Source organism: Platichthys flesus, chromosome 19 (assembly GCF_949316205.1).
Source record: "Platichthys flesus chromosome 19, fPlaFle2.1, whole genome shotgun sequence".
NCBI classification, from domain to species: domain Eukaryota; kingdom Metazoa; phylum Chordata; class Actinopteri; order Pleuronectiformes; family Pleuronectidae; genus Platichthys; species Platichthys flesus.
Window position 1 is genome coordinate 12916340 of NC_084963.1, and position 20060 is coordinate 12936399.

The 20060-nt window shown below is 42.9% G+C and overlaps 3 protein-coding genes across 7 annotated transcripts; 2 read left to right on the forward strand and 1 right to left on the reverse strand.

Annotated features, from left to right (window-relative positions):
• The first annotated feature begins 392 nt into the window (after nucleotides 1–392).
• Nucleotides 393–3065, forward strand: hwa (huluwa). Of its 2 annotated transcripts, none has more exons than XM_062413219.1 (3): nucleotides 393–1255; nucleotides 2126–2321; nucleotides 2547–3065. In XM_062413219.1, the coding sequence occupies exons 1-3, from the start codon at nucleotides 659–661 to the stop codon at nucleotides 2711–2713; spliced, it is 960 nt and encodes a 319-aa protein (XP_062269203.1). In that variant the 5' UTR covers nucleotides 393–658; the 3' UTR covers nucleotides 2714–3065. The 2 variants fall into 2 exon arrangements, with proteins under 2 accessions (XP_062269203.1, XP_062269202.1); XM_062413218.1 differs by having other exon boundaries at nucleotides 395–1255; nucleotides 2123–2321.
• Nucleotides 3066–3813: 748 nt separating this feature from the next.
• atp5fa1 (ATP synthase F1 subunit alpha) lies at nucleotides 3814–8299 on the reverse strand. Its single transcript, XM_062412831.1, has 11 exons — nucleotides 8168–8299; nucleotides 6987–7062; nucleotides 6671–6840; nucleotides 6197–6370; nucleotides 5818–5984; nucleotides 5098–5398; nucleotides 4782–5006; nucleotides 4596–4703; nucleotides 4366–4510; nucleotides 4121–4271; nucleotides 3814–4042 (listed from the first exon to the last, which is right to left on the reverse strand). The coding sequence occupies exons 1-11, from the start codon at nucleotides 8225–8227 to the stop codon at nucleotides 3964–3966; spliced, it is 1656 nt and encodes a 551-aa protein (XP_062268815.1). The 5' UTR covers nucleotides 8228–8299; the 3' UTR covers nucleotides 3814–3963.
• A 901-nt stretch (nucleotides 8300–9200) lies between these two features.
• ark2n (arkadia (rnf111) N-terminal like PKA signaling regulator 2n) lies at nucleotides 9201–19537 on the forward strand. 4 transcript variants are annotated; one of them, XM_062412681.1, is made up of 5 exons: nucleotides 9201–9411; nucleotides 10432–11337; nucleotides 15875–16045; nucleotides 16471–16579; nucleotides 16846–19537. In XM_062412681.1, exons 2-5 carry the CDS (start codon nucleotides 10500–10502, stop codon nucleotides 17033–17035), a joined length of 1308 nt encoding a protein of 435 aa, XP_062268665.1. In that variant the 5' UTR covers nucleotides 9201–9411; nucleotides 10432–10499; the 3' UTR covers nucleotides 17036–19537. The 4 variants fall into 4 exon arrangements, with proteins under 4 accessions (XP_062268665.1, XP_062268666.1, XP_062268668.1 ...); XM_062412682.1 differs by having other exon boundaries at nucleotides 10435–11337; XM_062412684.1 differs by lacking the exon at nucleotides 15875–16045.
• Nucleotides 19538–20060: the final 523 nt, after the last annotated feature.

A 20060-nucleotide genomic window follows, 5' to 3' on the forward strand; every position in this document is an offset into this window, starting at 1 on the left:
TTTTTGTATTCAAGGTATAGTCGGAAGAGGTATTCTTTTAGCTTGCGCAGGAAGATGTGTAAGTGTTCTGCTGTCCGGATGTCGATGGGGAGCTCATTCCATCATCACTCAGTCTGTTGCCCAAGAAGACTGGGATCAACCCTCTGGATAGTTGATAACCCGCTCCACCCCCTGAGCCACAGCTGCCCCCTTTGCACTTTCAAGTCCACAATCAACTGTTATACGTTGCAGCCCATAGAAAGCTCAAGTCAGAGCATGGAGATCTGCCGGGCATCACTGCAGAGCTCTCGGATGCAGTGATGCTGGGGCCCCTGCTGCCACCTAGTGGTCACTCGGTGCCACCACAACACCAAACAGCCGATAATAGGACACACCTGTTGATGTGTAATTTCTGTGGCTACCATCTGAGCCCATGCTGCTACAGTGTCAGATCGAGACTCTGCTTTGAAAACCCAGACAGCATCAGTCCATGATGATGAAGAGGAAGGGGCTAGAAGATCAAAGGCACATCTGGAGACAGAGTCCCGGCTGGTGTCAAAGTCAAAGAAGTCCACATTGATTGACACATCGATCCACCTGTGCATTGAGAGACAAGCAGAAACCTCAGCTGAGATCAGGGTGTCTCTAAAATCCAGCCCCCTATGTCCCCTCGGATGAAATGTCGCACATAAGTCCGACCACGCCACCCAATCTGACAGAAGGTTACCCAGTGACCAACCTGACTTTGGTCGTCCTTCTGCTCATCCCCTGCGTGGTCATCCTGCTGCTGCTCAACTGCCTCTTCCTGGGCTACAAGTTCCTCATCCTGTCGAAGGGCAGCGGCGGCAGACAGAAGCGGGAGGACGCGGAGGAGATGCTCCTGCAGTCCGGCCTGCACAGAGCCGGGAGGGCGTCCGACTCGCCCTTTCCCCCGCTGCAGGACGGGAGGAGAGTCTACGTGTCCGTGTCGGAGCCCATCCTGCCGCACCCTGTCACCTCGTCCAGGGCCTCGTCCAGGGAGAGGGCCGGGGTGGAGCAGAGGATCCGGCTCCTGAGGCCGGACGGCGCCACCGGCTCGGGGTCCCTGAGGGCGCCGAGCACCATCAGGGCCACTTCCCCCGCGGCAGGTTTCTGCCCCAGACTGGATCTGGCCTGCGGATCACGGACACACGGCGTTGGCAAAGCCCGCTGGTGCAGGAGCGCTCCGCTTCTACCGCAGTCCAGCGACTCCGAGGCTGAAACCAGAGTCAACCTTGTTCCGCCAAACTCTCCCATGGTGAGTGTCAGTATCTAAAGGGAACCAGTGAAGGCCCAATGTGACACAGGCAGGTTTACATTTTCGTCATTACTTTTTCTGCATGAATACAAATGAGCTGCAGGGCCCCTGGTAACCTCTTGTAGTTGTGATTGGTTTAAACACAAATTTAGACATCTGCTCCTAGCAAATATAAATGGGCAAAACAGTGAAGGTGTTGGATTTTGCCTCAGGGCCTCAAGACAATAATAAAAAAAGAAGTCCCTTCTTTAGACCCTATTCCTGTCAGTTGGACGTTTTCGGGGGGCCCCTTAAGGATGGAGATCTGGGGCCCCAGGACAGTTATCCAGCTGAGCTATAGATGAACACAAAATTGATTTGTGTTCATTTGGTTGTCCACACATATTAGACATATCTAGACCAGTTGATGTGAGACATAGGAAAATATAATGCATTTAAATGTTTTCTACGGTATATATCTCATGTCTGACATTTACGTTTCATTTGTCAAACAACTGACAGGTGATCATGCTTGTTTTGATATAAATGTTAAATGTTATTTGCACAGGTCCCAATTTTCAATGTCCGATATTTGATACAATCAATGGATTTCTAGTAATAATGATCCAATATTTTTAAAACTCTAAGTCTCTCCTCTCTTTAGTGCAACAGATCCTCTTAGTGTTTTGTCAAATTTGTCCAATAAGCCATTATGAAGCTTGGATTGTCACCATTTTATATAAGACTTCTGGTTACCAACAAATAGAAAATGACTTTCCACAGGATCTAAAAACTCGACAACAAATGTTAAACCCTGTGGTCTAATCAAACTGAAGCTCCAGCTCTTGAATTCATCTTTCTTAGTTATTTTTCCTGCTTCATTCACAGCAGGAGACAGAACATGTGGGTTTTATTTATCGGAGCAGTGCCTATGAGATGCTGACTGATGTGAATCCAGCGGCCGCAGTGTACGTGTTTGACAAAGTAGACATGGAGTGCGAGTACAACAGCCGTCCCTCTGAGACGTCCTGCCTCAACACATCTGCTGTGGGTCCTGGACTCGACAGCGACTTTGGTGCAAGTGCAGGTACGTTCACCGGCATTGTTCAATAAGACTCAGTAACTAATGCTGCGTCCAACTGGACAAAGCAAGTACAGCAGGTGATTCCATCTTCAGTGGTTGAGTAGAATGTTGACGAGAAGCGGCACAGGATCTCCACAGGGGACACATGAGGAATCACAGGTTTTAAATCAGTACCTGTGACCGCTCTAATGAAACAACTGCTTTATGTGACTCATGATCTGCGTTCAGGTGTCTCCCTGCGGATTTTGTCAGCCGACAGTGACGGCCTGTCCAACGGTGTGCTGGGTTCAGCCTTGGATTGGGATTATTATGACCCCTGCTACGTCAAGCAGAATAATGTGCCCAAACATAAGCACCACAGGCCGGCTGTTCACACCAAACAGTACTGGGTCTGATACCATCAATGGTTTTAAAGTTTATTTAATTTTACTTAATTTATTTACATATTTTTGTGGAAAGACACATTTAATGTATTTGTATTTAATGTATTTGTATTTAGTTTGTCACTTATCACTGATGTTACACCACTTCACATTTTATTTATTTATTTATTGAACACACTGCCACTAAAGTTGATCAATTGTGAATCATGTACTATGCACTGTTACTTAAATTGCTGTGAAACGTTTACTGTGCACTTTTCAGTTCAGCGATTGTTAAAGATCGTCACTATTTTGTAAGACAAATGTTCGGTCACCTCCAGATTTCATTATCACTCACATGTTTAAAGTCACTATTGTTTGATGTTTTCACTCTAATAAATACAAATTTATATTCTAATTTGTTGGCCGATTTATTTTTTTACTGTGTATGAAGTTTGTTGTATAATAAGCTTTGCAGAAAGAATTTCTACTACAGGAAACGGAAATGAGGTTCAGCCCATAATTCCCAGTTTCACTGCCTCATCTCTCAAACATGTTTAGAGTACTTGAGGATTATTTCCTGATATCACCAGAGGGAGACGCTGTAATTTAGTTTGTGCTTTTGTGGGTTAAACGCTGAATGAACTAACACAAGTAGATAACTCGTGAAGGTGATGCTGAGAATCTACAGCAGGGTTGTGCTGAACTGTGAGATATTTAGAGATAGTATTATTACTGCCACTTAATGGCAGAAGGAGAATAGTGTCATTTGTGAAATTTCAAGAAATGAGACTCATGTTTTAAACTGGTTAATTATGCAGCTTTAGATTTTATAATGAAAATAGTGTTCTAGTGTGCTGCGTCAACATGCTGGCTTTTGAAAGACGTGTGGGAAGTTTTCAGTGTTGGTATTTAAGTTTGCCGGGGAAGACAGCCGGTAAACTACCAGTGCATCATCTGCTTTATATTTGTTCTGTTCAAAAGCAGCATAGTTCAGAGACGGAGCTGTGCACTGTATCCCAGCTATGTTCAGTATCTTTACTGTGTTATTTTATGATCAGTGAGACTTTCAAATTGTGGAGTGAAGATATGTAACCCAACAACAGTCCACCAATCATTAAGAGGCGATAAAGTCAATTAGTTGGAATACTTTATTCTCTGTTAGGAGATATCTGTACATTTAAGATCAAGTGCCTTTTTTTTTTTTATAGTTCAAGTTCACAGAAACCATTAATGACAGCACTATGCAAACATGAAAACAACCAGACCATTAAAGCATCCCTTTACTCAAAGCTGGAGAGGAAGGTCAAGACAATCTGCTTGAGCTTGGTATCAGATGCCTCAGAGATCATGCCATCAGTCCTGCAACGAAGAAGAGATTAGTTACAAAAAGGCAAAAATCACACACATGCTTCCCCTTCAAAAAGGTCTTTAACTTACCTAATAGCTGCCAGCAGGTCTTTGTGCTGGCTCAGAACGTGCTGCAGGAACGTACTCTCGAACCTGGTGATCTTGCTTGGCTCCATTTTATCCAGGTATCCTCTCACACCAGCATAAATTACCGTGACCTGTTCTTCAATAGCCATGGGACCTGAAAGACAAAAGGTAAACCGACACAGTTAAAGACAACTCTAGGCTGTATTCATTCTTCATCTTAAGCCCTGAAAAGAACAGCGAATACTCACAGTACTGCCCCTGTTTCAGGAGCTCTGTCAGACGAACACCACGGCTCAGAAGCTGCTGAGTGGCAGCGTCCAAGTCAGAACCAAACTGAGCGAAGGCGGCCACCTCACGATACTGGGCAAGCTCCAGCTTCATGGTGCCGGCCACCTGATGACGGACAGAATCAACAAGTCAGAATCAAAGAGTATAACTGATCTCAGCTGGGAGATGAGGGAGTGCGAGTGAGTCTGACCTGCTTCATGGCCTTGGTCTGGGCAGCAGACCCGACACGCGACACAGACAGACCGACGTTGATGGCTGGGCGGATACCCTTATAGAACAGCTCAGTCTCCAAGAAGATCTGAGAGAAGAAACATGGTTTAAATACCCGCTCAGGCTTCTTCTTGTGATGAAGTGTGACAGTGAATCACACGCTCACCTGTCCGTCTGTGATGGAGATGACATTGGTTGGAATGTAGGCTGACACGTCGCCAGCCTGTGTCTCGATAACAGGGAGGGCTGTGAGGGAGCCGCCGCCGAAGTTGTCATTCATCTTGGCAGCTCTCTCCAGCAGACGGGAATGCAGGTAGAAGACATCTCCTGGGTAGGCCTCACGACCGGGGGGGCGACGGAGCAGCAGAGACATCTGACGGTAGGCGACGGCCTGCAGGAAGATAGCACAAGGTTGAGTTGAGCTCTAACCTAAACCTTCAGAAAATGATTTTATTTGCAAAAAAAACCCTTCAAGCAATCACCTGCTTGGACAGATCATCATAGATGATCAGGGCGTGCTTGCCGTTGTCCCTGAAGTACTCTCCCATGGAGCAGCCGGAGTAGGGAGCCAGGTACTGCAGTGGGGCGGCATCGGAGGCGGTGGCAGACACCACGATGGTGTACTCCATGGCCTTGGCGTCTGTGAGCCTCTTCACCAGCTGAGCCACTGTGGATCTCTTCTGGCCAATAGCGACGTAGATGCAATACAGCTTCTTCTTCTCATCAGTTCCATCGTTGAAACGTTTCTGGTTGATGATTGTGTCGATGGCGATGGCGGTTTTTCTGCAGCACAGATAAAGAGATTAAGCACTGTGGAAACGCCGAACAAACACATCCATGTTGTACACAGGTGCTTTTTAATTGTGTATCCTTTAGGGGCCCGATATTCTTAGTATAAATTCTCTAAAAGTTACATGGGCCTCAGTTGAAACTAACTTAAACTTGCCTCCATGTTTGCCTTTTGTCTTGAAAAACCTATTATATTGTCCATTTCAAAGCATTAAGTCTATAAGTGCATCAAGAATCGTGTCTTGATTCTTGCCCTGCAACCCTGAATGACGCTAAACTGCTTTGAGTCACATTAAATGTCATGCAGCATTTCCTTTAAAAAGGTAGGTTCTTGATGTGGAAAGAAATAAGTTTACGTTTTATTATGTTTTTCAGATTGCTGCATTATTTACTATGAGCAAAGATCATCATACCCAGTCTGCCTGTCTCCAATGATGAGTTCACGCTGTCCACGGCCGATGGGCACCAGACTGTCCACTGCTTTGATACCAGTCTGCATGGGCTCCCTCACAGAGATACGGGGGATGATACCAGGGGCCTTCAGACCTACACGCCTACGTTCATTAGAGCCGAGGGGGCCCTGTGAAGAAAAAGAGGGACAGCGTTTTAGTGGGATCAACAAATTTCTAATATGTGGCAAAATTCCCTTCTCGGAGGTTGTCATCTAATTCTGACATTTTATAGCTAAACTGCAATGGGTGTGTCTACCGAATGCCAATATAATTACTCGAAATTTAAGAACGTGAGGAACACCGAAAGACGACCCATCTTGACAATGAATTCTGTCGTTACCTTTCCATCGATGGCGTTTCCCAGAGCGTCGACAACACGGCCCAGGAGCTCTACACCAACGGGCACGTCTACAATAGCGCCTGTTCTCTTGACAACGTCGCCCTCCTTGATCAGTTTGTCGTTACCGAACACCACAACACCAACGTTGTCGGGCTCCAAGTTCAGAGACATGCCCTGAGGAACAGAGGAAACAACAGTTGTTATCAATCTCCCCTGCATTAACATGGCTAAATTACTGATAACATGTTGGTTGTATTTGATTCTCAAAATGTACAGAGTTTGATGAATAGTGACATACTTCTATGGAGGTATATTTAAACAGATGTGGCCATGTACTGTAAATTTAAACTTTATGAACAAAAGGAGGTTAAGGGAATATAATCAGGTGCTTTTGAATCAAATATTTCCAAACATTGAAGCTGCAGCCGCCCATTCTATACAGAGGTCAGTATCTAAGAATAACACCAATGTTACCTTGAGCCCAGAGGAGAACTCCACCATCTCCTCAGCCTGGACATTCCTAAGACCGTACACTCTGGCAATACCATCACCGATGGACAGCACGCGACCAGTCTCTTCCAAATCACAACTGGTGTCAGCTCCCAGTATCTTCTCCTCAAGAATGGATGAGACCTCGGCAGTGCCTATAAGGAATGTTCAGCATTATCTTTGAAAACTCCACATGATACAGATGAGTCTTACCCTTGATATTTTTAGAACGCTTGATGGCTAATATATCATCAAATGAAATTCATTTTAAACAAGGTAATTAAACGATTCTTTTAAATACCTGTTTTCTGCAGCCATGGGCGGGTAGTGTGTAGACTCTTGGCACCTACACATGCTGCAGCGACGTTCTTGGATACCTGTGTGCCAATGGGAAGAAGTAAAGGAAAAGATTTTTATTAAGGTAAAATAACTTCAACATTTTTAAGCTAACTGAATCCAACTCCTACACGTACAATTTATTAGGTACATCGTATTGGTAAAAATACGGGTATGAAATGTGAAAAAACAGTTAAGCTGTTAAAGTTGCATACATCTAAACAACTAAAGATGGCGGCCAGAACAAACAATACTTTGCTTCATTACCTCTACCAAGGATGGTATGTTTTAATTTGCATTTTATATTGGCTCAGAGAAGAACCCATTCAATTATGGAATGGCATATTCCCCCCTCCCACTTTCTTTAACATTGCAGGATAGGACGTTTTGACATTTTTGTTAATTTCGTTAAAAAAAATTATAGAGATATTGATGAAAACAATCTGGCATATTTAAGAGACATAACTATCAGTAAGAGAACTTTGGAGCAGCTTGATTGAATTGAAGGAGACTGGTGGGCCTTGGAGAGGATATGCACTCTATTGAGTACCATTCTAGTTTATACAATATGTAACAAAATCAGCGTTTGAAATTAGGTAGATTTATACATTTTGTTATGACCTTTCAATAATTCATTACTTCGCAACTTCAGAACAGTGGCACGCATTGATTGAGTAGAGGTGAGCAGCTTCCAAATACATTGAATTGTAGTTTAATTGTAGAAAATAAAACCTATATTAGCTAACAGTGTCTATAAAACTTACTTAAAGTTAAATATGTAGATGCCAAGATTTAGCCTGTGAAAGGCATTAGCAGTGGAAGCTGGCATCTGATCTGAGCTCAACCTGACCTTCACTACTGTACTTCGGGCCTCGTCATACTCACTGACAATGTCTCACAGGATCAATACAAGGACTAGACATTCATTTCAACGTCTAGTTTCTATTTACGATGCTCTTCATTGTCTGTAAGGAGGTTTTTTGCTGCTGCTGCCCGTCATCTACTAACTTGAACACTGTGTTGAAGGGCCCGGTGCCCTCCGGTGCAAAGACACCGCACCGCCATGACGCTAAATGGAGATAAATGCGACGTTTTTCTGGATGAAGTCAACATAAATGTAAGAATAAAGAAGTTAGAGGTGCTTACAAATCCAGCCCGTCGAGGTAAAGCGCGGGCGAGAGCCGCTGCGACGCGAACTGACAACATGGCTGAATCCTGAAGTCTGAGCTGCCCCCGGAGCCGAGAGAGAAGGATGGCGGACACGGAAGTAGATCCAAAGAAAGGTCACAGTGCCCCGGAAGTACTTCTAAAAATAAAGCACCTCTACTTATTTTTATCTTATTTTCAATTTTCATATAATATAAATGAATATGTTTTCGGCTCTTGCACTTAAATTCAAAATAGGATATTAAAAGGCTCTGGAAAGAAGTGATTATTTCCCCCCCACGATACTTTTTGACATTATATTGAAAATTGATAGTGAAATTTAGCTGTAGATGGCAGCCCTAAAAATATGAAATAGTTTGTTGTCATGTTAAGTTGAAATAGAGGACAGTGGGTGAAAGTAACCTGTCAGAAAAATCCAAGATAGAACCTCACAGTACCAACTATCTTAATAACCTCAAAATCACATGTATTCTGTTTTATAAGGAATGGTAGTGATCATCAACTAAATTAATGAATGGAATTATTTATAATCAAATCGATTAATTTCTTCCAAAATTACCTTTGGGTCAGAGCATTCTCTTTTATAAAGCATCAGTGCATATTGTATCTTGTCATTAAACATCAACAAAACAAATCTCTTATCCAGGAAATTGTCTCCGGTGTGGAATTTCTATCTCTGATGCATAAAATCCATTCAAAAGTGTTATATTGGCTGTCTTTATAAATTAATGGAGACATTTCTGATATATAAGTAAACCCCTTAACATAAGTCGGCTTGTATTCAGCTTTCATTTCTGTTTTGGTATTTTGTATTCTGATCCCTGATCAAAGTGTACCAACGCATTGATATGACCATCCCTGTGGATTTTTTGTGAAGTACAAAGTTTGACCAAAACTGGTGCTGCAGTATTTTCACGGTCTGTACTATCATTTTCTGACCGTAGGAGGCGCTCGGCCCCGAGCAGCAGGCCGGAAGTGGCGCATGTATCTTTGTGAACGGCCGATGGAGACATTTTAAAATAAACACACAGCTAGCCGCTAACAGGGCTCGCAAAGCTGCGAGCGCACTGCGCCAAAACACCTTCAAATTCTTCCAAGCTACCCCGAAGTGAATCGCATTTTTGCACGGGGGCGTTTATGCAGCGAAAATCCAAGAGGCCACAAATTACCAAAGATGTGGAAAAGTCTGACGCGGGGAGAAGAAGATTAGAAGTAACGCCACGGTAAGTTTCAACTAGCGCAGCCGATGTCAAATGCTAAGTTGCTTCGGATATCGTTAGCCGCTGACATTATCCTGCCTGTTACACCTCGGGCTGGATAGATACCGCTTCCATTTATAGGACCCGGTAAGGCAGCTGTCCCGCAACCCGAATATTTTTCCATGACTTGTCTTCTCCTCGCCAAGTTGGCGAGTGTAAGGTTATGGCCGAGGTTAGCTTCCCTACGCAGCTTAAAGTAGGAGAACAGAGCCTGTGTTAGCCTCAGCTAGCCGCAGACACAAGTAACTAAAGACATTCATCCAGGCACTAAAATGCATCTCAGTAGACACACACGTGAGGAGGTTTAACAGATGTTAGTGAAAACATTTTCTAACTGAGTGAGACGTAAAAAAGATTGAAATTTAAAGTAAGAGCAAAACCCAGTCTTCAGATTAGCTAATGTCAATGTTCACCAGCTACATCGATAAATGGGAATTTCTGGCCAGATTGTTACCTCATATTTAAAGTGAGTATTTGATGGGTCTTAGGAATAGTCAACAGTTTTGCAACATGTCAACTTAGTACAAAGTGTACAAATATGGTGAAAGTCAGTGGTTATGTACGAATTTGAATGGCGAGGAAAACCGGTGCACTGATGCCAACATAGTTGAATTGGAGATCTTATCATTTAGTTCCAAATATTAATTTCTGTGGCTTTTTATTGTTTATGATGATGAGAATATGAACATGTATGAGTTAATAATTTTAACAATGCATTAGTAAGTACTGCCCTCTAAATATAGCAAAACTTTGACATTCAAAGCAATGGTAAAGATCCTATATTTGACCTTTAGTCTACAGCGGTTTATCCAACACATGTTTGAAGTAGTCGCTCAAATGCAGACAGCCACGGTGACAGTCCAGTGTGACTAACAATTCTTTACTGAAAGTCTGACTTGTAATACAATATGCAGTAAGTTATCCTCCATTTCCTGACATGTATCAAGTTGCACTGATTTTCACTGAATTATTTTTATCTTCCAGCAGGTGAGCTCCTATCCAGGCACATTGGTCCATGTTTGTCGGACCTTTGGGCTCTGGGCTCAACTAGGATGAAGATGGCTGATACAGAGAAGGCAGAGGAATTTGTGGATGCTGAGTGCCCCTCAGAGTGCCTTGATGAAGTACAATCAGCCACGGCTTCTGTTCAGGAAGACCAGGACGAACATCTGAAAACGGAGACCACCACCAGTACAAGCTCACCACCAGGGGAAAAAGAGGGAGACAGCCCCTTGAATACGGAGGGTGAGCAGAGCCTCCTCTCCATGCCATGCCTGATGAAAGAGCTCCGCAGAGACTCCCCGGAGTCCCAGAACGCCTCTACAGAAAGCGACAAGCCCGTTTCCCATCATATCTATGAGAGTGACTCCTCAAACCCCTGCATGCTCTCCCCCTCATCCAGCGGCCACCTTGCTGACTCAGATACACTCTCCTCAGGGGAAGAAGGTGCTGCTCCTCCTGCAGGCGAAGATGAAGAGGGCAACATGGAAGCTGTAAACGATTCTGGGCATGCAGGAAGAAAGCAAGCATCTGCCACTACGGCTGGGGGGAGGAAGTCTCGGCGGTCACGTTCCGAGAGCGAGATGCCTCCCAATGCCATGGCCGCAAAGAAGAATCGTTGCCAGTCCAATGTGGTAGCAGCAGGAGGACAGGAAAAACAAACCAATGGCAAACTAGGGAAAGTGAAAGGTCATCGGAGCCAGAAACACAAAGAGCGCATGCGTTTGCTAAGGCAAAAACGAGAGGCGGCAGCACGGAAGAAGTATAACCTGCTGCAGGACAGCAGTACAAGTGACAGCGAGCTCACGTGTGACTCCAGCACCAGCACCTCTGACGATGAGGATGATGACACTTCAGGAGGTAGCAAGACAATCAAGACAGATATTCCAGGTAACATCCAGTGTTCACAACACACAATACATTATCACAGTATCATTGTCTAGAATAGCAGTAGCAGCAGTTACTTAGATAGCTTGCCTAAAACACTCTCACATGGTAATGAAAAGACACAGACTAACCCTGTATAAAAATCACAGATCATTTGCCATCAGAGTCAAATACAGACCGTAACCAACAAATTAAAATTTGGCACCCCAAATCAAACTGACTAGTCACATATAGCTCATACTTCATGATATCAGATCAGTATTAGCAATGCTATGTCTGTTTGTTTTATTGTCTTTTTTCTTATTTTCTCACTCATCATCTGTCTTCATTCACCCTAGAAGGGCCCATGCCCAGTCACTTGTAGTAGTACAACATGTATTTAGTTTGGAACTTTGTCTTGTCGTTGGCATGCTTTGGTAAACTAGTGGTCATTTTTCAACTCCATAGAATAATAAATACAGAGCTGTGTTACTCGAATCTGTATTGTGGGTTCTGCTATTCAACAAGTGAGCCATTTTTATCCGCAGCCTTTGCTGTCAATAGACGCTGGTGAATGATCTCACTGTGTCGGTCGGAGTTGCAAGACTCTGCAGCGACTGTTCAGACTCTATTTGCTTTCAAAATGTTACCTCATACCATAAAGTTTAGACCTCAGCCATTTTAAGAGCATGTGTATAGACCATTTAAAAAGATTTTAATAATTGTTTCTATTAAGAGAGGTACAGTGAATGTCTGTGTCACCTCAAGGCTGCTTGGCATTTAGTATTATTGTGCTTCTCCCTCTCTCTCTGCCTGTGGCTTTAAACTATTCCTCAGGTCTGTCGTACTCTCCGCTCTGCCTTCACAGGGGGCGACAAAGCTTTTTGTAAACAGGTGGCTCATTATTTAGAGTTCCATAGCACCTTTGAGAATTAGTATAGCCCTTTTGTCAGCGACTCTAGCATATTAATGCATATACAGCTGTTAGAGTAAATGGATGTTCTGCAAACTGAACTCAGTCACAGAAGTGTGTAATAGGATTAAACGCTGACAGTATTGTCTGCCCGCACATCAGTCCTGTGATTGTTCCCTCAGTTAATCTAATGTTTCCTGACACTTGCGGACGTGAATTCTGTAAGTAACTGATGCTTGGTTAATGATTGCTGCTGTTGTGGAAGAAGTCAATATGCAAACTTCAGGCTGATCTTTTCCTGTGTTCCTTACAACATAACCTGTTGGGTTGGTTCAAGTTGTCAGCTTTTCTGTTACTTTAAATTCAGGATTGAAGTGAGTGTTAGCGGTTTGTTTAATGAATTATTATTTAGGTCACTTGTTTTGACATAATAGTCCTTGTAATGAATTAATCTTAAGTGGGTGTGTTTGCCTCAAAGTCTCATCAGTTAACACACTTTTCAAACTGCAGTCCCTGAATATGTCTCCTGAGACATCCAGTTCCTTACTGTAGGGATCCGTTGTACATAAAACGTTTTCAACCATTTTTACATCCCGCACACAGATTTGAGTGCTACAACTGCATGATGTAGTCCATCAGCATGAAAGAGTCGATCTGCACGTAACCAAAAACAAACTGTCATTTTCTCTTTTTAATACAAAAGTCCACCTCCGAAGCATGAAAGTGCTACTGTATTTTCTTATGGCTTGGCCTCAATGTCTTTAAAGCTGGCTTCAGACGTGCATCGGAGAGATCCAGAGTGGGCGCCCAGATTCATGGGCTGCTGGACAGCAGCTCGTGGGACAGGAACGGCATCGGCAGCGTGCTGGAGGAGGCCATGACGCGCTTTGCCGTGATGCAGCGTCAGACCGAGGAGCGCTTCCGCATCTGGATGGAAAAGCTTGCACACCTCGACTCAGACGCGGACTCGTCCAAACGCTCAAGTGACGCCCACGAGGGGCCGCAACATCACTCCCAGAGGGCACGCCCGTCCCCTCCCAGTTCCTTTTTGCCATCATCTGAGTCTGCAGAGACTATGGCGGCCTACATGTCGGCGCGAGACAACAGTCTCCCCCCCACCCCTATAAACAACAACAACATCATACCGGAAGTGGTCACTCAGAATGGAAATCTAGTTGTTCCAGACCCAGGTCTCTTGAATATTTAGATTTCACCTCTTCACTCTTTGCAGTTTCACACTACGATCTTACCAAGTGTAGAATTAGTTCATACAGAAAGCATGGCAATGGGTAAATGATGCAAGGTCACCGAACAACAGATATATGATCATCAGCGGCTGGAGCTGCTTATTTGAAGATGACTGTGCAGACCTGAGGCCTGAGTGTGTCTGCCGGCACTGAATCACTGTGAGATTTGACTTTCATTCAATCCTTCAACTCACCTGTTTGATTTCTGCAGCATCGGTGACATGGACACGGGGCAAATCTCGATGAACTGTCGAGTCAGGGCTCTTACTGTATTGCTTATTGTATAGCTTGTTTGATTTTAGTTTAAAAGCTCTACACAAATAAACACACACGCTGAATACGTCATCCATACAGGACTGTGCATTACAGCACCGGGGCGGCCATCATGACAGTGCAAGTTAGGGTGCTGCTGCTTAATAGCATGTGCCTTGTCATTCTGAACTTGTGCTGGGAAAGATTGATTAAGCGTCATAGTACAATTTCTTTAGAAATCAGGTTCAGCACCCTACATTAGCATTGTTTTTCCTGAATTATGTAAGCACTTTGCTCATAAATGTTTCAGGAATTTAGAAATCTAATGTCACCCTTTACTTTGGTGGCACAGCTTTATTAACATCAAAACATTTACACATAGATATGCCTATAAATATAAATGCAATATACTTACCCACACAATTTCTTGCTTTCTAAAATTATGTAATTAGATTAGACTTGTTTACATTTTTTTTATATTTGCCTTTCTGTTACATTTGCTGCTATCGCTGCCTGTGTGCAGTAACAGGAAACTAGTGAGGGAGGAATGATTCCCAGCTATTTTTAGTAGCCTATGTGTAGTTTATGGGCATCAGACAAGGAATGGGAATCCTTTTGTTGTAGCTGTTAGCTGCAATGACAAGAGCCTCAAGTTTTCACGTATTATATTTGCCAAGTTAATTGTTTTGTTTTAATTTGCACTGGTCTGCCAGCTTGGCCTGTGTCTCCACAAGGCACCTCGTGTTCCGAAGCTGGACTGTAACCTAAAAACGAAAAGCCCAGGCATCAAACTTACAGATACACAGCAGTAGTACAGCTGCAGTGTGGTGCATGGCAATGTTTACTGGTTTTACAAAAAAAAAAAAGATCTGGGTGATTAAGTGGCCTTCTCCGGTTCAGATCCTGTGGTCTTTGAGGCGGAGTTACTCCTTCTCAGTAGTCGTCTCAAACTACTTTCGCTGACGACCATAGCGTTCTTAACACAGCTAACACTATCGAAGCATCACAGACATTGATGGACTCTTTGGCCTAATCATATTTATAGTTAGGATGTTACAGTGTGTTTTCTGTATGTGTGTATATGTAGCCCCTTGACTGTCAATTTTACAGACCCTACAGCATCCCCACCTGTTTGCATGTGACTATATTAGTATACAGAATGTGCAAGGCCAAATTAGTTTTCGTCAGCAGCATGTGTGCAACTGTGCTTATGCTGATAAAACTGTTACTGACAGAACATTTTTATCTACTTAGTTGTTTTCTCTTGGCCGAATGGTTTTGTTTCAAATGGTGTGGATATTGGTGTTTTTTGTTTCATACTTTTGCCATTTTGCGTTTAAATGGATCCAACAACTGCCGTCTCGCATTTATCCCAACTGAAATAACCTTTAAATCAACACGGTAACGAGAGCCTCGTGCATACATCACAAGCTGTGTGCATTATAAACAACACTAAGGACAGTCCATTGTTTACCAAAGAGACTATCCTGGTTTACATTAGTCCTTTTTCTATCCTTATTACATGACCTTTTACCATGTGCTCGGTTTCTCTGGTAACCCTGCTACCAATCAGCTATTCATAGGCAGTGTTCTCATAGCCTCTCTCTCTCACACACACACACACACACACAAGTCTGCGTAGCTGTGTGTGGGTGTCTCCCAGGGACTCCTATGACAGGGTAGAACAAAGATTTGTGTTCCTGCTCTTCCACAGTTCTTCTATTCTGTTCGTCGGCTTTTGTTATCCCACAACGTGTCTCTCGCCGAGTAAGATTTATTTTGAAAGTGTTTTGTAATGACTGTATTCTGGTGTTGTTTCATGTGAATGGCTGTTCCTTTTAAAAGCAATAAATGGAGAGAAAAGACTGTGCTGCTGCAAAGGGGTTAATGATGCACCGCAAACACATCCACTCTTATAAAAGCCTCACTCACATGGCTTGAAGAAATTATCATAGATGTAATTGTTTGTGTTTTGCAGCCCATCGAGTGCTGTTATCCTTCTACTGGTTTACCTTAGCATCTGGTAGAACAGGCTGTTTCTTGTTTACAAACACATCCGATGCTGCAGTTAGCGGGACTATGGACGTTTAGTGTCCCACTAGTCCCGGGGACGATTTGAATAATGAAGTGTTCTCTTTGTTTCCCGCAGACGGGCCTCCAGTAGTGGGTCACTATGATATTTCAGACACTGATTCTAACCAGGAGAGTATGAGTGTGGAGACAGACCGGCCTACGGTGATAAAGCATGAGCTAAAAACACACAGAGGCCAGGGTATGGCAGCTTACTCTGGGTGTGTAAGAGCTCTGAGCTCAATCTCAGGTCAGTTACAAACCCAGTATATCTCCACTGATCTTTTCCACTCCTCTCAGTGAAGACAGGACTTTTAGAGGCATAGGTGTCACGCAGAAGTGGGGAATCTTTCTTATTAATGTCAACAAGACGTCATTGAACGTGCCACTCTGCATCCCACACTGATGGCTTGCATTTTGGGACTATTAAAAGACCAAAAGAATTGACCTTTTAATGCCGGCTAGCTGGCTTTTTAGAAACATGAATGTAATGTCCACAATTTTCTGTTTTGTCAGTCACTCCATGCTATCCGGTCAGCGTCGCAAAACACAAGTGTCAGATTCATCCTGGTCTGTCAAAGCAGCTGCAGTCTTCATGTGTCAGCAGGGCCTGAAGCTCCCTACTGCTGCCAACCCTCCCCACAATGTGTGACTGTTCCTCTTTGTTTGTTTCAGGCCACGTGGAGGCAGGGCTGTCGCACAAGAGTTCTCAACGCAAGAGCCAGATTAACATTGCTTCCTCTGACAGCGAGGTGGAAATAGTCGGCGTACAAGAGAAACCAAGGTAAAGACGTGAAGGGGGGAAAGTATTATCATTTTATACACTGAATATTACAACAGAGTATTAGGGCCACTTACATTGGGAAAAATCTTGAGATTTTGAGAACAAAGTGAAATATTGCAGGGGAATATTAGAAGATCAAACTGTCGCCTGCATGAAAATTATAATTTATTCTTGTAAAATTATGACATATGGCCTTAATACTCGGTTGTAGAAAATCCAATATTTCCCTGCCAGTTTATAAAAATAATTCATTTTTATCACTCCAGATGCGCCCACCCGTGTGGAGGTGTGATTAAGAGTCTGTCCTCCTGGAAGGAGAGTTCAGTGGAGCAGTTAAACAGCACAAATCAACCCCAGCTCTGGACTACTGTTTCCCCTCAGCCTAACTGGGTGTCCCCTCCTGAAGTGGTGGACCTCACGCTCGACGAGGACACCGGACACAAATACCTTCTTTAGACGACTTGTACACTGAAGACTCCTTGTTTCCCCCTCTCACTCCCGATCCTCACCCGTCTCACCTCGCCTCCATGTTACGGCTGAAATCCTTCCTAGAGTTGCAGCCTCGCCTGTAACCGCTTGTGAACTCTATCAGCTCCAGAGCACTGTTTGTTTGTTTTTTAACTTAATGTTGAACAATCATTTGTATCAAAGCCATTCTGCTGACGTAATTCCCCGGCCCTGGCTTGTCATCTATGTAATTAGCTCTAATAAATGGCACAGCTTTTTCAGTGCAGGTGGAAACATACGTTAAGAGTGATATATTTGTTAATGATAGCAATATCCTCCCTTCATTTGATACCTCAGTTACCCCTTTATAACGGATGTAGGTAGTAATTTTGTGTTGTGTGCTTGCAGGCTGTACAGAGAAAACTTCAACTTGCTGCTTGAAAGCAGGTCGGTATCACGATGCTGCCGTTGATCCGTTTCCCGACAGACGCTTGAACGGCATATTTTTCTGAATGGATTCTGCATTTTTATTTGCAGTCACCTGCGGTCTAGACAAAATGGCAGCTTGTACACTTTCTGTTGTACATTTTTGTTTTCAAAAGTCTCACCACTGGTTTCATATTTAGATCTGCATTGATGTCTTTGCTTTATTATATAGTGCCCAGCATCGCACAGCCTGTACTCTGATGATCAGTCCAGTAGTGTTTAGGTTTTGCTTTGTGTTGAAGAAGTGGTTGGACATTTTGGGAAATTATTATTTCCATTCATTTTCTTGCTAAGAATGTAAATGAGTTAAATAACTATCTTTTTTTGTGAAATATACAGCCACTAGCTGGTTAGCTTAGCTTAAGACTGGAAACACAGGGAAAAGCTCGGCTCCGTCCGTAGGTAGCAACCATCAGAGGTTCACAGGTCTATGCTAAGCTAAGATAACTCGCTGCTAGCTGTACCTTCATTTTTAATGGACTGGGCAGTTATGAAGATTTTCTCATCTAGTGTGAAACCTCCACCAAAAAGCTAATAATGACATTACTCAATGTTTCTTGCTTTAAATTCACAGTTTTCATTTGCGTTACTGTTAGAGTTCCCCTTTCCTTCTTCGTGATAACAAATCAAACCACTGGTCCCACTCTATGGGGAGACACAACACAAGCAAATTTGTCACAGACCCACTACAAGGTAGGACTCATTTCCACTGCAGCAGTACAATATGTGGCAATGGTGTGTGTTTGGCAATAGAACGTCTGTATCTCCTGGTCCGAGATAGATTTTTACGTTGGACGCCACGTCTCTGCTACAGAGCGACGTTTAGCTCTCAGTGATTGTATGACTGCAGGGCTGACTGGATGCACTTCACTGTTTGCATGCCCACTCTGAGTGAATGCAAACACCTTTAAACCTCTGGGGACCCCTTTATAACAACTGAGGAAAATGTATCTTCCATGGAATACTGCAAAGCAAGATGGCCTGAATGCCTTGAAATGTGCACTATTTTTCTTTTTAGAATGGTATAAAGCTTATTCTTTTACCTAATATAAAGCAGTGGATTTTTTTGCTATCTCAACAATAAATATTTTAATAATAGATGTGAATATAGCACACGTATAAAAAAAAAAACAGTAGAGGTGGTGTTGAGTTTGTGCCCACGTGTGTCCGGCGTTTATAGAAGAGACATTTTTGTGTATGAACTGTTCTTACCCTAATGCTCAGGGCCTGCTTGCTCTCTTTTCCCTGTGGTCTTATTTTTCTCTTCATGCAGTACTGCAGCCATGCTGGTTAATTAGAATTTTTTTTTTAATCAAAAATCCAACTTCATACACTGTTTAACACTTGATTTTATTTTATTGCACATCTACATTCTTATAAGTGATGCTTGAGAACTATAGTCATTATTTTAACGTTCGCTTGTCACAGAAAAGGGACAATCTTCATTCTAAGGAACTAAACCAAAGTCTAAATGGAATATGTTTTCACTTTGTCAGTTTGCCAATCTGAAAATTGCCTCTAGTTTATTCAGGTTAAATTGAGTTTACTTTAACTTTGAAGTCGGTGCAGTTTATTCAAGATACCGTTTGTTCCATTGGCCAGTTGCTTTGTTTTTCCACTATATGCAGCTACTACTGTAGTGTTGATTCTTTTAAAGACCACTTCTGCTTGCGAAACCGATGTTGCTCTTGTTCCTTATAGGATTATTATGAGATGCTAGTGAGACGTTGCCCATGTCTTTAGAGGTTTGGTATAGAAAATAAAGGGCAGTGATGCCCAACTGGGGTTGCAAATTGCATGTTTGGTCACATATTTTAACCTCAAGTCTGATATTACCCTCATTACCAGTAATTTAGCCTCGCTCTTCTGTTGTTTTTTTGTTTTTGTTTTAAGCTCAGTATTTTAAATTAACAAAAAAGGGTTGTTTATTTTGTTGCTTCAGCAGGTCCTTGACTTCCTTGAAAATATGTCTGTAGAACAAAAGAAACTATTTTAAAACTAAATAAATAGAGCATTATTTAATGACTTTCGTGTACAGTTATTTTGTTTGTTTCATAGCTTCGGGGATGATAATGTCGTCTTTGCTCATGTGACTGTTTGGATGTCCAATGCCAGCTTCCAGCTCAGAGAAGGAAAATGTAGCTGAGAGGATCTTTTTGATAAATGAATTGTTCGACCCGTCAAAGCTCGTCTAATTGCAACTGAATTGACATTTTTGACATGTTTAATATGACTCTAGCAAACAAAACACTGGAATTCAAATTTTCTATTATGCTAATGACAGTCTATTAAAAAGTGTCTGGTATGAGACAAGTGTTTCTGTCTGTACGAGTAAAAATAATTTCCATCATAGGTTCAAAACTTAATCAGAAATCTCATTGTGTTCTCTTATGCTGCGGCTAAACAGTCTAGACTATGAGACTCTCTGTTAACAATGCAACTTCACCCTCACCCGCCAAAGTTGCATGTCGGGTCAGAGGTCACACCGCAACACCTGCCGCTAGAGGGACATATGGAGTTCACAGAAGGAGGACAATGAGGGAGTGGA

Bases quoted from the DNA above. Each gene is read 5' to 3' on its own strand.
- hwa (XM_062413218.1), top strand. From the start codon at position 659: ATGTCGCACATAAGTCCGACCACGCCACCCAATCTGACAGAAGGTTAC. The intron at 1,256-2,122 runs GTGAGTGTCAGT...CTTCATTCACAG, and splicing joins TTCCGCCAAACTCTCCCATG to CAGGAGACAGAACATGTGGG. The intron at 2,322-2,546 runs GTACGTTCACCG...ATCTGCGTTCAG, and splicing joins CGACTTTGGTGCAAGTGCAG to GTGTCTCCCTGCGGATTTTG.
- atp5fa1 (XM_062412831.1), bottom strand. From the start codon at position 8,227: ATGTTGTCAGTTCGCGTCGCAGCGGCTCTCGCCCGCGCTTTACCTCGA. The intron at 7,063-8,167 runs GTAAGCACCTCT...ATTGGCACACAG, and splicing joins TACCTCGACGGGCTGGATTT to GTATCCAAGAACGTCGCTGC. The intron at 4,272-4,365 runs GTGAGTATTCGC...TTTGTCTTTCAG, and splicing joins CCTGAAACAGGGGCAGTACT to GTCCCATGGCTATTGAAGAA.
- ark2n (XM_062412681.1), top strand. From the start codon at position 10,500: ATGAAGATGGCTGATACAGAGAAGGCAGAGGAATTTGTGGATGCTGAG. The intron at 11,338-15,874 runs GTAACATCCAGT...TGTTTCCCGCAG, and splicing joins AATCAAGACAGATATTCCAG to ACGGGCCTCCAGTAGTGGGT. The intron at 16,580-16,845 runs GTAAAGACGTGA...TTATCACTCCAG, and splicing joins GGCGTACAAGAGAAACCAAG to ATGCGCCCACCCGTGTGGAG.